This window comes from Myotis myotis, unplaced genomic scaffold, assembly GCF_014108235.1.
Source record: "Myotis myotis isolate mMyoMyo1 unplaced genomic scaffold, mMyoMyo1.p scaffold_m19_p_21, whole genome shotgun sequence".
Classification (NCBI taxonomy): Eukaryota; Metazoa; Chordata; class Mammalia; order Chiroptera; family Vespertilionidae; genus Myotis; species Myotis myotis.
In genome coordinates this window covers 2873539-2891874 of record NW_023416326.1, presented here as the reverse complement: position 1 = coordinate 2891874, position 18336 = coordinate 2873539, and the positions used below count along the sequence as shown (strand labels likewise).

Sequence of the window (18336 nt, the reverse complement as noted above, 5' to 3'; positions counted from 1 at the left end):
CTCTGTGAACTCACCGTGAAGGCTGAAGGGGAAGCTTTCACGCCACCTTCACTGGTGAGCAGTAGTAAGAACCATCACTGACGGGTCTGATGTGCCTGGCAACGCCACGAACCACATTACACACTTATCTCCTTTAAGCCTCACAATCATCTGATCAGTAGGAAGCCTTGTCCTCATTTTAGAAATGAGGAGATGAAGCTTACTGAAGCGAATGAAGTCCACATAGGCCCGCTGTGGGCAGGGACAGAACTAAATCTTGGCTCTTCCGAGGTAAAGCTCTTGTCTTGAAACCTCAGGCTGCTAAGAGGCCTAACAGATTTCTTCCACTACAGTGTTCCTAAAAACCAAACGTTTTGTCCCCAGAAGTGTCTAGTGTAGTTGTTCAGTAGAAATCATTCTTTAAGCAAATATTTATCCCACAATTCCTCTGTGCCAGACACTGTTTGGGTGCTGGGACTGCAGCAGACAACATAAAAGATAAAAGCACCTCATCGAGGATTCATTATAGCAGAGGAAGGCCAACGGTAAACAAGTAGACCAGATGGCCAGAATTTCTGGTGGCAGGGAATACCGTGGGGAAAAGTCAAGCAGGAATATTCAGGGAATCTATGTTGCGATTTCACTCTGGCTCTTCCTAGATCTTGCTGAGGAGGTGATGTGTGAGCAGAGATCTGAAGGGGTGGGAGGCAGCCAGGTGGATGCCTGAGTGAAGAGTATTCCACGCAGATGAAGGACCAAGTATAGAATGCGAATGTCAGACCCTGTAAGGCCAGATTGAGGGGAGCAAGACACTGGTGGGTGAAGATGGTAAGGTATTATTACTCCACTTGGAGTGGAAAGTCTCTTTGACGTCAGTCAATAAAAAGTAAAGTAATAATACAGATGCTTCTGAAGATTAGCCCATCTTTAGGTTACTCACCGCAGATTACTTTAGTGGGTACATTCTTTTTTTCTGAAAACAGGATCATTTCTGGAGCAACCTGCCACATATCCATAAGTCCTGTCTTGTGTTGTTTCGTAACTTGTAGTAAAAAACAATATCCAATGCTTTCAGGTTGTTGAAGTATACATATTTGAACATTGTCGTGGAAGAGTTTACATTCTTTTTTAAAATATATATATATTTTTATTGATTTCAGAGAGGGAGGGAGAAGGAGAGAGAAATATCAGTGATGAGAGAGAATCATTGATCAGCTGCCTCCTGCATGCCCCCCCCCCCCCCCGGGGATCCCGCCCACAACCCAGGTGCCCTGACCAGGGATTCAACCATGACCTCCTGGTTCATACGTCAATGCTCAGCCACTGAGCCACACCAGCCGGCAGAGTTTACCATTCTTGAAGTAGATGCTTGAGAGCAGAGTGGTTGTTCTTATGGTGATTCAGTTCTCAGAGCAGCAGTCAGTGCCTAGAAGCCTGTAAACTGAGGCATAGCATGGAGAATTGCTTCGTTCAGTGCCTTGACTCTTGTGCTAGTATTTGTTAATCTAATAAAAATGCTCTTCAAGGAAGTAATTGAATAGCATTTGCATTTTTCTGTGTGTTCCTTTTAAATTAAATTCATTGGGTGACATGGATTAATAAGATTATATGGGTTTCAAGAGTACATTTCTATGATATGTCATCTATATATTGCATTGTGTGCCTACACCTAGAGCCAAATCTTCTTCTCTCACCATATAATTGGCCCCTGTTTACCCTTTAGTACCCCACCCCACCCCACCCCCTTCTCTTTGGTAACCACCATGCTGTTGTCTGTATCTGTGAATTTTTGTTTGTATTTCATGTTCATTTGTTGCTTTCAGTTGTATATCCTATATATCAGTGAAATCATATGGTTCTTAACTTTTTCTGTCTGACTTATTTCGCTTAGCAGGATATTCTCAGGGTTGAATTTTTCTCTATCTTCACCCTGCCATTTTTGGTGCCTGGCAAACCTGCTCATGAACTAAATGAAAGTAGGAGTGCCCTCATCTGCTATTCCTGCAGAGTAGGTGCCCGCAGAATGGCGGGCTGAAATTCAAGGTTCTCTCTAGTGCTTGACCAAGGCTACATCCTGTTCACAGATGGGAAGTAATTGATAGTAATAACAGGCAATACAATATTTTAAAAATATTTCATTTGCAGAGAACATGCTTCTCCATACAGATCATCACTTGTGGCAAGAAAATGCTATTTTAGGATAATTACTGGGACCTCTCTTGGCTGTAATAAAAACCAAGTTTTGAGTCATTCTTTATGTGTACAGTTCCCAGACAAAGGCTGCCTTAAAAACAGATGAGAAGCTTAAGAGAATAGGATTCTCATTTTGTTGTATGTCCGCTTTTCAAATAAGGAAATAAAAAAATCAAAACTATTTTCATTATCTGCGGAACATAACTTGTGGTCACAAACAATATCCAATGGAGTTCTTTCGAGCAACAGTCTAGCCTTTTAAAAATATTTTTAGAATGCCATTTTAAAAGATGCTTATAGCCATTACTTTTTTGTACTAACCTTATGTGTGTGTGCGTGTGCATTTGTAATTTAACCAATTCTTTATTATGAGAAATTTAAAACGTGTGCAAAGGTACACAGAATGTGCAAAGATCCACCGTGTACACATCATCCAACTTCAACAGTTATCCATTGTTATCCATTGGTTTCATCTATACCCAGTGATACTTCTACCCAGTGCCCCTTTCCATATGTCAAATAACCCTTTTGAAACTCCTCTAAGCTTCATGTGGTTGTTCTGTGAAGAGCCGCTGAGTGGCCCCTTCTGAAGACAGTCAGTCTGTTGTCCCTCACGGATGGGTCCCACTCACTGATGGGAGAGTTTGTCAGCATCTCCTGGGACTCTTTCTTTTCCCGCCTCCCCCAACAATACAGGGAGCCAAATAGCATAGAAGCCAAATAGTATATAATACATATATTAGTTTGGGGACAAAATGACTGATACTTCATTTGTTTAGATGCAGGGGTGGGGAATGTCCGGCCCACGGGCCATGTAAGGCCCGCAAAATCATTTGGGCTGGCCCTGCCAAACATTTGATTTACTAATTAAATGTTTGACCAAATATAGCAGGTTGCTCATTTTGTATGGCCCTCGAATGATGTTATAAACCTCCAGTGGCCCTTGGGAAAATAGAGGTTCCCCACCCCTGGCAGAGGGGAGAAAGAAAGTGTACCCCACCACTCCCAAGACGTCCCAACTAGACCACAGGCTCACTTCTGAAATAGGTTGGACACATCGTGATTCATTTGGACAATAGAATTGGACCAGGGAGAGTTCTCAGTGTATGGAAGGTTCTTGTCAGTTGCTCCCGTCTGCATCCAAAACTCTAACATGGACCCGTAAGAGAACTCCTGTTGGGGCCTGGAGAGTTTGTGTCCTCTTGGTCATAATGACTGCGCATGAATGAAATCAGCCTTTGGACGGGAAAAGAACAGCCCGTATTGGAAAGTAATCATAGCTCTTATGCTCTGTGTGTGTATCTGCCTCGACAGGTTTTTAGAGACCACAGCCTATTTCTTCATGAAACCAAAACTTGGAGAGAAGGAGGTGTCCCTGAATGTCTTTTTCAGTATCTGGCATGAATTCAGCTCTGACTTTAAAGACTTTTGGAAGAAGGAGAACAAACTTATTCTACAAGAGAGGTAGGTGTTGTGTGTGTGTGTGTGTGTGTGTGTGTGTGTGTGTGTGTGTGTGTGTGTTTCTTGGGCACGATGGCATTTTCAAACTGGTGTTTTATTAGGTGTGACACCGCTAGGATTGGCAACGTTCATAGCCTGAATGAAAAATTAAATGGCCCTCCACCCGGGGCAGCAAGTCTAAGAGGTGCGGAGATTTGGCAAAACGTAGAGTTTGAGTCAAAGTGTCAGCATAGAGGCTGGGACACTACAGAGAATGATTAGGGTGGTGGTTTGCCAGGACACCTGTCTGGTAAAACAACTTATGTGGCGAGGAAACAGCACTAAAGCAGACTGTGTAGAAGTTGAGCAACCCTGCTGAGATGACCAACTCACTGAGGTCAAGAGACCGATAGTAAAGACTAAAGGTAAGAATAGTTGGTTTTGTTTTATTTGTGCTCGATTCATGGGATAATGTCAAAATTTCACTCTTTGTATAAAAATTTCTTCCAGATGTCACCAAGAAACACATGATCAGTATTTCCTAAAATAGATTTGTATTGATTTCAGAAAGGAAGAGAGAGGGAGAGAGATAGAAACATCAATGATGAGAGAGAATCATGGATCGGTTGCCTCCTGCACGCCCCCTAGTAGGGATCGAACCATGACCTCCTGGTTCATAGGTTGACACTCAACCACTGAGCCACACCAGCCGGGCCATGATCAATATTTTTTTTAAAAGCTTTCAAGATTCTTATAGAGTTATATCACCTTTCCTAAGGCAGAGCTTTTCAGGAATTAAGGGAAACTTCTCCTCTTAAGAATTCAACTAAAGTCTCTGTCACTACGATTATGCAATTCCATGGAGGCATGCTAAACATTAATTCAAGAAAGAAATCTAGTTCTCCCAGGACAACATCCCAAAATAGCTGGACCTGGTAGGAGAATAAAAAGGGAATATAATCTATACCATAAACCAAACACTAATATCAAAACCACGTAGTATACTTTCCAACATCCTTGCATGGACAGTGACTTTGCTTTGCATCTTTAGAAAACTTACAGCCTAAGGATGCATTTAATAGATCAATTGTGACATTGCTACGGGCTATGTTTAAAGCGATGTCTAACTTAATCTGCTGGTTTATTCGACATTGAGACAGGTAGTCTTTGATGAGCCTAGAGAAAGCAGAACTGCTCCTCTACTTAATTGCACAAACATATGGCAATCAAGTCTGGTTTCAGCCTGACTGAAATCGGTAATTAGGGGGAAAGAGTTTGAATGTTGGGCCTTCAAAGGTGAGGCATTAAATTGGAGAGCATCTCTTGTCATGTTAACATTTCCGTTTCCAAATTTGTCATCAAGAGAGCTGTCTATTTAGATTGAAGTCCGTTGTTGTCAGTGTAGAAGAAAATGACCACTTTCAAAGCAATCAGCAATACATCTGAAGAATGGGGAGAAAGGAAGAAGGGTTATGATCATGTGGCAATGTATTTGTTGGTCACCGAAGTGAAGGATTGCCTGAAGCACTGCTCTGCTTCGAGACTCCACTCCCAGACGGCATCCCTGCTCCCACTAGTGAGAGTGAAGCTTTAGAGAAATGGAAAATGTTTTTTCCACGCTTAAAAATTTGGGCCCTGGACAGTGTTTCTCAGTGGGTAGAGCATCCACCTGTGGACTGAAGGGTCCCAGGTTTGATTCTGGTCAAGAGCACATGCCCAGGTTGTGAGCTCGATCCCCCGTCGGGGGCGTGCAGGAGGCAGCCGATCCATGATTCTCTCTCATCATTGATGTTTCCCCCTCTCTCTCCCTCTTCCTTCCTCTCTGAAATCAATAAAAACATATATTTTACAGAAGAAATATTTCTTCTTGAAAACAAAAATTGGGATCCCAGGTAATGGCAAACATTTGACTGAGACATGTTGGGAGTCATTGTATTTGACAAAGAACAATTAGCTCACTTGGTTTTGCCCCCTGAAGTCTGGTTAAGATTTAAAAGCGACTGTGATAAGGCATCAAACTCAATTTTAAAAGGAATCAACTTGTGAGAGCATGTGCTGAGTATGTATGTGTAGTGGAGGGTGGGGGTGTGTAGAGGGAGCCAAGAATGGACCACCATCAGGGCAAATTAGTATCTCGTAGCTTGGGTTCTTTGGTTTATGTGGAAAACTACTGCTTACAATTTGTTTCTCCTTAAAAGGATCTTTAGCCCGGCCGGTGTGGCTAAGTGGTTGAGCATTGACCTATGAACCAGGAGGTCATGGTTCAATTCCAGGTCAGGGCACATGCCCAGGTTGTGGGCTTGATTCTTAGTGTGGGGTGTGCAGGAGGCAGCCAATCAAAGATTCTCTCTCATTATTGATGCTTCTCTCTCTCTATCCTTCTCCCTTTCTCTCTGAAATCAATAAAAATCTATTATAAAATAAATAAAATAAAATGACCTTTAAGTTATTATCATTGTTGTCATCATCATTTAAATATTATGTACATGATATCTCTCATATGTCTACTATAAAATCACTTCCAATTCTAACGCTCTTAGAGTTTTATGAGCTATGATTTTGCATTTTTTTAAAAAGTAAAAAGACATTGCAGAGCCAAAAAAGAAAATCCCATTATGCCTAATATAATTCCCTAAAATTATGTAAGACATTGTTTTTGCAATTAGGGCTTTCTAGTTAGAGCTCTAACATTATTAATATGTAGATACACCAGAGGTCTGTCTGCTCTCTCTTTTTGAATGTTATCTTCTATGAAGACTCTGGGCATTTTTATGTTATTTAACTTCATTCCATTTTGATTTATTTTGCTTTGGTTTCCTGAGTCAGAGACTGTCGCAAAACCCTTAGGATCCCTGATGCCCTGAGTGTCTTTCTGAGTTTGAAAACTTTATTCCATCAACGTCACCTGTCCTTTCATCTTGCCGAGTCATGTTAAGCAGTCTCTAAATAATCCATCAGCCTTGTCTCTGTCTTGTCCCGCGTGGGCCTGGCCGTCTTCCACCTCCCATTGATCACCCAGTGTGCCCCTTCCTGTAGGGATCGAAGTTGGGCTGGCACCTGCGTGTCACACTCTATATCCAGATCAGAGAAAGAGCGCCTGGCCAACATGTCTCCACAGCTCATTGATCTCTCTCTCTGGAGAAAGGCTGGGATGCCTCCTTACAGAGTCCTTCCTCGAATGATTGAAAACTTGATGCTGAGCTATAGAAAGTCCTGTCCAGATGGCGGTGTTGCACAGAGGGAGGGTCATGCTGAAAGGCGCCACTTCTGAGTTGGCAAGAGGGCTTGTGGTCCTTCTGTCCTAGTAGGAGCCACCGCCACCATCGCATTGTATGGAATTAACCAACCCCGGGCATGTGAGAACCTCAGGCTCAGAGGGGAATGGAGGTGAGCTGCTCCCGGTGCACACTCAGGCTTGCTCTGTCCCTTGGAGAATTAGGCAGATCCAAGTTTCCTGGCTTTTAAAAAGGAAATCCCTACTAATTTTGAGAATAATGTCCTCGATGAGGACAGAAGTTTGGCTGTGCTAGTGGCGACTGTTACTGTTTTTGCTTTGAGCACAATCAACCCAGGGTCATGAACTCACTACCGTCTCGTCATGGGCGTCATGGTGTTCTTCTGCCCCTGGAGTGGTTCCGGAGAGGAGCTGGGAGATGAGCTGATTGGAAGTGGGCCCTGGAGGAAAGGGCAGCCTTCAGCATGAGAGAGGGCTGCCTGCTTCCTCCCTGAGGGGGCCCTGGTCCCCTGAGTTCATCAACCCAGAGATGACCTTGGTCTCCACCACATTAGGAGTACTGGGGCAGCAGAAGGAAGTCGGCTTGATTCTAGAGTTCATCCTAAGCGTGTGTAGCAGTAACTTGTAGCAGAACCCAATAATGAGACCGGATATAAGGGCGATGTTTTTTTTAATAAACAAAATGGTCTATAATATGACTAATATAGTCAGATTAATGAATTAGTATTTTATATTTAAGCCCTACTAATATTTCCTTTTTTTTTTTTTTAATAATATGGACATCTAAGGTGGATTTACCATCACTTTGAAAAATGATAAAACCTAAACTTAGGTTAAGTTTGATAGACATTTTGCTCTTTCTCAAAATGATATATTGAATTCTCATACCATATAGGCCTGTGATAGTGTGGTTTACAATGAGGAAATACACATTTGGTCTTCAATCTCATTCCTGCGTGGAGCTCCTAAAACCCTTGGAATTTCCTAAGTGGAAAGAGCAATAGAGGTGTCTTTGCTTGACTCAATGAGATGACTTCAGAATGCCTCTAGGTATCTAAGGATGGCCAGTAGAACCAACCCTGTGATGAGAGGATTGGACTTTTAGTTCCATTGCGTTGACTTGGTAGGAGCAAAAGGGGAGGGGGATGCTGAACTAATTACCAATGACCCATGATGTAGTCACTCATGCCCATGTAAAGAAGCCCCCGTAAAACCCCAAAGACTGGGATTCAAGGAGCTTCCAGATTGGAGGGCACATGGGGATTCGGGGAGAGTAGTGCACGCAGAGAGCATGGAATCTCCATACCCCTTCCCACCTACCTTGCCCTGTGTATGTCTTCCATCAGGCGTTCCTGAGCAATATCCTTTTATAATAAAGCAGTGATCTAGGAAGTAAAGTGTTAGAGTTCTGTGAGCCATTCTGGCAAAGCAATCGCACTGAAGGAGGGTGTTATTAGAACCTCCTATCTCTAGCTGATTGACCAGAAGCACAGGTGGCAACCTGGACTGCACTTGGCATCTGAAGTGTGGGGGGGGTGGCAGTCTTGGGGGACAGAGCCCTTAACCTGTGGGGTCTGACACTAGCTCCCGGGGGATGGTGTCAGAATTGGGTTAATGGCTTGGTGGTGTGGGGAAAAACACACTTGGGAACTGGTGTCAGAATCGAAGACATGCATTTAGAATTTAAAATAGCTAGAAGTAGACGTTTGTATGTGAGAATCTCATCTTTAAAATATTGTACTTATCATCATAAATTTACATAAGCCACATTTTACCAAAAAAAAAAGCACATCAGAAATAAAAGCATATTTACAGTAGATCCTAATTTTACGAGATGGAATTATTTTTAAAAATTAACCTCTTTGGTTCAAATTCCTATGGCCTGGGGGTGAACATTTTTGGAAAGTTTGGTGAAATTCCATTTGGCCACTTTAAAGTGTTCTAAGCCTGTGGGGGAGGTAAATGAGATGAGAAATGGTTGGAAAAAGTACGCATCAGTTAAGAGAAGTTAAGATGCTCCCAGATAACTCCGAAGCTTTCATTGTAAAAGTCCGTCTAGACGTGGGTGTTAATGTGTGCTGAAAGTCGTGTGTTGTTTTAGAGCAGAAGCACTCTTAATTCTGCAGAACTTGTACATGGGTTGACTTCCTACAGCCTCTGATTTTTCTAATGTTTTTATGTTATAAAGGCAAAGTAAATGAACTAGAGCATAGAGAACAATAGCAAGAACTAGAGGCTAGAGAGTATTGATGACAAGTTAGAGAAAAAGGTGGAAAAGCATTTTTTTTAATATCATAGATGGATGGATGGATGGACGGATGGATTGATGATGGGTGAATGGAGAGATATTTCCAATCACATGTAATCATTCAGGAAAACATACATATAGATGTAAGTGCAAGTGATGGGATTATGAAGAAAGCTTATTATTAATAAAGGAAAAGAAAGGGACTCACAGCCACTTGACCACTGACTGTGATCTATTGCTGTGTCCCAAACACTCGGAAGAGAATCAGGGACCATGCACACCCTCTTAGCTTCAGAGAGGTGAGCACACGACCATCAGAAAGCTGTGGATCAGAGTGAAAAGCGAAAGAATGTCCTGATTTCCATCAAGTATACGTCTTGCTATTCATGAGTCGTTATTGAAAACAAGTTCCCTAACGATGCTGATCAAAGAAAACCTAACACGTAAGTGTTCACATCCAAATTCCTAATTGTTAGTGGCCACTTCCTACTTTCTACCTGAGGGGTTTCATGAATTCTCTAGCCTGAGAGTTCAGGGGAGCTCGCAAACTTGGGAACAATTATTACAGCCGATACAGTTTTATTTAGAATTTTATAGTCCAGAGCCATAACCACTTGTCTACAGTTCGGTGATCCCAAGCCCTCTGAAACCAAATGTTTTTTTCAGAAGTTTGTGGCGACCTGCACTCACAGGAGGCCGTCTATAGTCTCTACTGATCCTCTTAGTGTAGTGCTCATGTTTACTACGTAATTAGTAATGTGTTTGATTACTCCATGCTGGGCCAGACCCGTTTGTGGTGTTCTGTAACCCACAGAATTAGAAAAGTTCTGATTTCTGTAATCCATCTGGCCCAGAAGTTTGGGGTAAAGGCTTATAGAATGAATGGATATCTGGTTGACCAGACCCTATACTCACTGTCCCTAATTCTACTCTCTCTAGAACCACACAAATAAAACCAATCCTTGTCCATGTAATGGATCTTCAGACACTTCCAGTATCAGCAAGGCCATACCCTTCACCTTTCTTGCTCTGGGAGAAATTTTCAAGGCTGGACTGTTTAAAAACCAGTTGTCCCCAATCTAAGGTAGATGTTTCTAAGGGATGGATGTGTTGAGACAGATCTTGGGACACCCGAGGGGAATGGAAAATCAAGAATGCTTTCATTCAGCCTTTCCTTTTTATGTACAACCATTCCTTCTCAGGTCCCTTCCACTCTCTTTTAACCCTGAATACCACACCTGCATTTCCCACTGTGAACTTAGGAGTTCTCCTCATGCTTTCCTGAGGTCATTCAACAAGTATTTATCACGCAGCTACTATATAGCAGGCACGGGGGTTGTGAACAAAACCAAACCCCTGCCCTCTACAACTTACAGTAGACTATCAATAAATTATCAATTAATCAATAAGTTACCAACAAATATACATGGGATGCTGATATGGGCAAATAAAGTAGGGCAAAGGGAAGAGAGTTGAAGGGGGTGGAGGGTGTTGTACCTAAGGTAGTCAGGCAGCATATCTCTGAGAAGTGGTTACAGCAGGGATTTAAAGGAAGCGAGGGGATAAACCAATGGGTATCTATCTAATGGTGGAATATTCCAGACAAGGAGCAGCAAGTGCAAAGCCAGAGGAAGGAGTGTTTGGGGGGAGGTCAGAGTGGTTGGAACAGAGTGAGCAAGAGGAGAGAGGACGAGAGAGGAGGAGTGTCGAGAGGGGATGTTGGGGCCAGACTGGGTAGCCTGGTGGGTGGGCCAGGTGAAGAAAGGGCTGCAGGCAGAAGGGACGAGAGAGAGAACCGATTGAAACGCTGCTCACGCCCCTTTGGGGAAGATGGGGATGAACGTTGACCTTTGCGTTGGGGAACGTGGAGGAATTGGTGACATCCGCAAGAGTCGTCTCTCTCAAGTGGTGAGAGACAATCGCTGGATTGGATTGGTGGGAGTAGAGGATGTGGGGATGGTGATGATAGGCAGCTTTTTTCTTTTTAAGTAAAATTTTTATTGATTTCAGAGAGGAAGGGAGAGGGAGAGAGGGATAGAAACATCCATGATGAGAATCATTAATCAACAGCCTCTTGCATGCCCCCAACTGGGGATTGAGCTGGCCGCCCGGGCATGTGCCCTTGACCAGAATTGAACCCGGGACCCTTCCGTCTGCAGGCCGATGCTCTATCCACTGAGCCAAACCAGCCAGGGTTATAGGCAACTTTGTTGAGGAGTTCATACTTAGGACAGGGTCACAGAGAAAAGCTCTGGCCGGAGGGAAAGTGGGTTCAGGAATTTTTTTGATGGTGGGATAAACAGCATGTCTTTGGCCAGTGAGGAATCATCCAGCGGGAAACACTGTGACCCTTGTTCTCCCTTAATGCCTGTGTTTCCTTGATCCCATTTCTGCCTCGTATCTCCCACATCTCACTCCTTAATTAAGCCGTTCTTCCTCTTGCATAATTCTGCGCCATTATGATACAAGTAGCTTTGTTGTACTCTTTTATGAGTCTTACAAGGAGGAAATGTGATAAACTCTCTCCAAACTAGAATTCCCCACCAAAGAAAGTCTTTTATGAAAACAGGATCTAAGTACATATTGTCCTGGCTGGAGAAGTAGCCAAGCCTACACCACGTGTAAGTACCAGGAAAACTTAATTTGATCACTCACTGAGTCTAATGAAAAACTCTCTGAGCCATTTGCAAATTAAAAATCACTGAGATGCAGGAAATACCTTAACAAAGGTGGAGGGTAAAGGTACAGTTTAGGAAAGGTAAATAGAAAAGGATGTCTGCATGAAAAATGTCCGTTGTAGTAACCAACCCCATTTTCTCGTAATAAAAGATGACATTTGCTGTCAAATGGGATTTTGTCATAGCTTTGGCCATCACGTATGACATTTTGTGTGACAGGGGAGTGTCATTTCACTGTTTTGTTGAGGAAATCTAAAAATCCTCAGTATATACAGAAAGAACATGTTTATTTTTACAGGACTTTTAAAAAAAGACAATTCAGTTGACGTACTTTTGTGAATTCCATGTAAATCCACATCTAATAGAGAATAAAAATTGTCCCTATGACATGATCCAGGAGAAAAACAAGCCTTTATTTTTTTCTAAATCAGAGATTTCAAGTTAGCGATGAAAAATGTGATTAGAAGCTTAAAATTTCTAATGTGTGTAGGAACATCCATATCCTATTCAAATGACTATTAAATGATTATCATCTAAGCCAGCGGTTCTCAACCTGTGGGTCGCGAGCAATGAAAATACATCCTGCAGATCAGATATTTCCATGACGATTCATAACAGTAGCAAAATGACAGTTATGAAGTAGCAACGAAAATAATTTTATGGTTGGGGGTCACCACAACATGAGGCACTGTATTAAAGGGTCGCGGCATTAGGAAGGTTGAGAACCAATTTTCTAAGCATTTTAAAAAGTCCTAACTGGAAAGTTCTAGATTTGTCCACATTTTCGGATACCATGTTAAGTTCCTGTGGGAGATCATGGACGAAGGCTACCCCTGGTTTGACAGAATATAATTCAGGCCCCTTATTTACACAATGGGATGGGAACACTGCTCTTTACTCATCTGATCCCAGAAGCGAATTGATTTCCCTCCTTCACCAGCATGGAGTTGTTGGTATTCCCAGCACTTGTCCGAGAGGAGCCCCTTGCTGACTGCTGTTCACTTGAGACCATTGCAATCTATGATAATTAAAGCGTAATATGGTAATTAGACCGGACAGCCGAACGACCTTCCAGACGACCTTCCAGACAAGCCAGGGCTATGAAGGCCAAGTTCCTTGCACGAATTTTGTGCACCAGGCCTCTAGTTTGAGATAATTGAGGAAATATGCTGACTGTCCTAGAGTTTTTAGAAATGTCCTCAGAAATGTCTTCACTAAGTTCAAGTTTAAAAATTAATCTCAGTTTATATGGAGGATTTTTTTTTTTTTTTCTAAAAGACCACTGGAGAAATTTCTGTCTTCTGGATTGTTAGATTTGTACTAACGGTAGTTCACATTTCTTATTTTGAAAAAGAATTCCTCCTAGAAGTTAGAAGCAAGAGAATGTGGTGGTAGTTGTGTTTTCTCTGGACAGCCTTACGTGCTTTCCTTTTTCAAAGATGAACTCTAAAGCCCATTGTGTTTCCATTACTACTTTTCCTTGAATAGAGTTCAAAATGTGTCCGGTTATAGTACTGTTCCCCAGCATTTGATAAATCTTGTGGCCAGTTTTCCTAAATAGTTTCTTTTCAAAAATTATTTTAAACTGCCATCATTTATATGTTCAGAGTTTTACAAGATTTAGTCTTAGCCCAGCCAGAGCGGCTCAGTAGTTGAGTGTCAACCAATGAACCAGGAGGTCACGGTTCGATTCCTGGTCGGGGCACATGCCCGGGTTGCAGGCTGGATCCCCTGTAGGGGGCGTGCAGGGGGCAGCCGATCCATGTGTCTCTCTCACATTGATGTTTCTCTCTCTGTGTCTCTCCCCTTCCTTTCCACTCTCTTTAAAAATCAATGGAAAAAAAATATCTGCGGGTGAAGATTAACAGAAACAAACAAACAAAATATCAATAGAATTAGAGATATTGGGGCAGATTTTAAAATCATTAAAGAATAATGAATAACAGAATTTGTTGACTATTTGCATATGCATGAGGGGGTGGTGAAGAGGGAGAGGAATTGCTCAGAGGGTGACTGGTTATGTGCTTAGAGGTGAGAGAGAGGAGAATACTGTCAACCAGGATTTGGAGCAGGGGCCTGGGGAGGCCAGAGCTGGAGGTGCGGGTCTGAAGTCTCCAGCGTAGAAAGGGTAGTTGGAATTGTGAAGTGGAGATTTCCGATGAAATCACGGTCAAGATCAGAGTCCAGATTAGAGCCCTGGGAGGAAAAATAACATTAGAGGGGAAGTTTCATAATTAAGAAAAGAGATTAAGAAAGCATCTCCAGGAAGATAGTTGGAAAACTCAGTTCTCTGAAAAGAAAAGAATTAAAAGACTGGTTAGCTCAGCCGGCGTGGCTCCGTGGGTTGAGCGTCGACCTATGAACCAGGAGGTCACGGTTCGATTCCCCATCAGGGCACAGGCCCGGGTTGCGGGCTCCATCCCCAGTGGGGGGCGTGCAGGAGGCAGCCGGTCCATGCGCTCCCCTTGCTTATGTGTGTCTCTCTCCTGTTAGACCTTGAGTTTAATTGTCCTTATAAAACTGAGCCCATCCCAGTGCCTGACCTGCAGTTGCTCCTCCATAAATGATTGTCAAATAAATGGATGAGCTCAGCGGTCTTGGGAGGGTTCGTTGACGCACATTCTTTGTCGTGAGGAATGGCCGGATTGGTTTTTGTGTAAAATTAAATATGTGCGTATTAGACGCGGCTTCCTGTGATCCTTCCAAAAATGTGTTTTGAGAACAAGATAAATAAGACAGAGAGAAAATGAAGAGGCTTTGGTGATCTCCATGCTTGTGACGGCCATTTTTAGAAATGCCCCCAAATGCTGTAAAGTCCTCCAAGCAAATTTAAGAGGGAATATGCTGGATTTTGGCTACGAAAGAAGTTTCCTTAATTCCCTGTCCAAATACTTCATTTTGAATTTACTGATCGTGGCTTTAGAGGAGGATGGGGATTCTGCAATCCTCGGTTTGTTCTAAAGAACATATTTTTGTCTTCAAATGTTTGGAGAAAGGATTAAAGGCGGTTTATGGCCTGGGTGGAAAGTCCGAAAAGTGTTAACAATGGAGTGTCATCATTTTCTGGAATTGCGAACACTATCAACCCCACAGGCATTTTATGTCCTGAAGGAGTTACTTTCATTGGTCACACCTTCAGGTAAAGTCTGGCACCAGCCTGTGACTCCTGTACTGGACGATTTGTTCCATTCAGCTGTGTAAGACCAGAGGTTCACCCAGCTCCCTTGGAAATGAATTCTCTCATTAGTCTTCTGCCACAGGACTGGAGAAATATATTTATAATTCATTTCTTTGACAAAATAGCCTTCCAGACGTACACACAGAGTCTTTTATTAAAATGCCATGGCCTTTTTACTTTCTTCAGAAATACTTCGATTTTTTCATTCCCTCAGTAAACCATAATAACAAAATACCATTAATCTGATAGGTCATTTTCCTTCCTCTGGTACCCCTTTATATTAATAGGATTAGATTAATAGGATTCTAGTTTGTAGATGTCCTACGGTACCTTTGAAGAAAACCTGCATAGCTGTTTATAGTATTTTAAGTTTTTAGAAAGAAATTTTATATAATTTTTTTTAATCTTTGCAACAGCTCTGTGTAGTAATAATAGTAATGCTGTGATATATCATTGATCCCTTTTGCTGTTTGAGGGAATACAAGGTCAATGGCATCAGAATATCAAGACGTTGCCCAATGTCCCTAGCAAAGCCAGAACTTAATCTCCAAATAACATCCTTTTTTAACTCTACCTCTGGCAAATGCATTACTGTTTTCCTTGGCGTGTGCATTTAAAAAGACATCCTCGTGGTATGAAAATGTCATTATTGCTCACTCTCCATTTTCTGTTTTCAATTAAATGATTGGTTCCCATGCCTGATGAAATTCCATTTTTCAAAAACCACCCCAGTATTCAGTGCCATGGACTTTCATGCATGTGTCTGAATGTGATGTGGAAAGTGACTCTGAAGTCATTTTAAGGAAGCTTTTGAGTTTTTATGTGATGCTGTTAGTTTAATTATTTTAGTGCTTCTGGGTTTATGTTATAGTGCCTGTCCTATTCATGTAAGAGAGCCAATCTGAGTATGCTCACCTGAAAAATGAGGACTTTTTCTTTGCTGTCTTGTATATATAACATTTTTATATACTTTCTTGTATAAAAGGCTTTTTTAATAGAGGATGAAATGTGTACATAAAAATATTCATCTTTTTGTATATGATTCCGTTCTGCATCCTTTGATTCCAGGTTAAGAACCCCCGGATGAATTTGCCTCTAGCTCTGACAGTCTATGTTTTTATTGCTTTTATTTTTAAAATCTTTATTGTTGAAAGTATTACATAGGTCCTCCTCTCCCCTTCCCCTTATAAACCTCTTACAGCCCGCTCCCATCCTCTCCACCCCCAGACCCTCACCACCCTATTGTCTGTGTCCATGAGTTATGCATATGTGCAGACAAGTTCATTGGTTGACCTCTTCCCACCCACCCTGCCCTGCCTTCCCTCTGAGGTTCAACAGTCCGTTCATGCCATTCTCCATTTTTAAATCAAATGTCAGATGACATTTCTGTGTATTTTTTTTTCCCAATAATTCAAATCCTTAATGAGTTGATGCTTGCTCACCAACTGTAAAGGTGAATTGCTGTGATCTGTGTAGGTCTTTGTTCCAATTCACAAATTCCCGTGTCTTCTCCCCACCCAGAGTAAAAGAAGCTGAAGAGGTGTGTAGGCAGAAAAAGGGAAAATCACTTTATAAAATAAAGCCAAGACACGACTCCGGGATTGTAAGTACCTCACTTTTCTATTCTTTAACCTGTGACTTTTTCTTTGGCGTTTAAATACTGTGTTGACAATATATACAAACATGGAGTATTTTAATGATTTTCCTCTTAAGTTTGAATAAATAATGAGCTTCTAACTTAGAGAACTCCCTTTTCCTGAGGCTTTGATTAGGCCTAAGATGCTAAGAAGCATCACAGGGTTCAGCATCCAAGCTTAAGAAGTAAGATAAATCTACTGAGTGCTTCTATGTGGATATGGGTGTATACCAGCGGGAATGGCGGGGGAGAGGAGGATGGTTGGGTTGATCTTTCACTCTCTTCATTACACGTGACCACAGCCCAGGGCTGCATTTGAACCCAGAGTGGCTGTTAGAATTGCAATAGTGCCATTGGGATCTGAAACATAACGGGAAAAGCCAAGTGCGGAGCGGTTCTTTGCTAAGACCAGAGGGTTCGCACCTGGTTTGTCCCCATAAATGTCTCTACACGGTTGGCTGCTTCACAGCTGTCGGTCAGTAAACCGAGTTGAACAAGCTGTTCTAAGTTTCCTCCTTGCCCACTTCTTCCTTCAAAAGAAAATGCCAAGTTTTGCACCCTGTGAGGGGAGGGCTTAGTGCAAATGATGAGTTTTCCCTCGTGACCTCGTGGACACGGTCAATGTTTTGCCGAATGTTGCGAGGGATTAGCACTTGGTGCCACAGACTAAGTAAATGGTGCTCTTTTAGATGAAAAGTCGGGTTAGGTTTTAAAATGGGAAAATGTTCAACTGGATTAGTCTAACATAGTCTAAATGGAAAAGATATTAAAACAACCCAAGTTTTTATAGGACTAAATAGCCCTCTTTAGAAAAAGTTATGAGTTGCGACTTCAGTGCCAGGCTGTTTTCCCTTCACAAGTCCTGGACCAGATGGCTTCACAGGTGAATTTTCAGAGAATTAACACCTATCCTTCTCAAACTCTTCCAAAAAAATTCAAGAGAAGGAATGGCTTCCAAGCTCATTTTACAAGGCCAGTATTATCCTAATTCCAAAACCAGATACAGACACTGCAATGAAAGAATTATAGGCCAATATCCCTGATGAACACAGATGCAAAAATCTTCAACAATATACTAGCAAATACATTCAAAAGATCATACACCATGATCGAGTGGGATTTATCTCTGGGATGAAAGGTTGGTAAAATAGGTACAAATCAATTAATGTGATATACAATGTAAACAAAAAGAAGGGGGGAAAATCATATCAAAAGATGCAGAAAAAGCATTTGACAAAATCCAGCATCCATTTATGATAAAAGCTCTCTGTAAAGTGGGAACGTACCTCAACATAATAAAGCCATATATGACAAACCCACAGTTAACATACTCAATGGGAAAAAGCTAAAGATGTTTTTCTTAAGATCAAGAACAAGACAGGGTTGTCCACTTTCACAGCTTTTATTCACTATAGTATTGGCAGTCCTAGCCACAGCAATCAGAGAAGAAAAAGAAATAAAAGGCATCCAAAAGAAAGAAGTAAAATTGTCACTATTTGCAGATGACCTGATACTACATATAAATAGTCCTAAAGATTCCACCAAAAACTTACTAGAATGAAAAATGAATTCAGTAATGTAGCAGGATATAATATTAATAAGTCAGTTGCATTTTTATACACCAATCATGAATGATCAGAAAGGGAAATTAAGAAAGCAGTCCCATTTTCAATTGCATCAAAAAGAAAAATGCCTAGGAATAAATTTAACCGAGGAGACAAAAGACCAATACTCAGAAAATTATAAATC

General features: G+C 41.8%; 1 protein-coding gene across 1 annotated transcript in view; it reads left to right on the top strand.

Moving 5' to 3' along the window:
- The window catches only part of FMN2 (formin 2), a 127445-nt gene that overhangs the window by 105631 nt on the left and 3478 nt on the right, over nt 1–18336 (top strand). Inside the window, exons 16-17 of the mRNA XM_036355152.1 lie at nt 3487–3636; nt 16473–16554. Coding sequence (XP_036211045.1) covers nt 3487–3636; nt 16473–16554 — 232 coding nt within the window. The remainder of the gene's footprint in view (nt 1–3486; nt 3637–16472; nt 16555–18336) is intronic.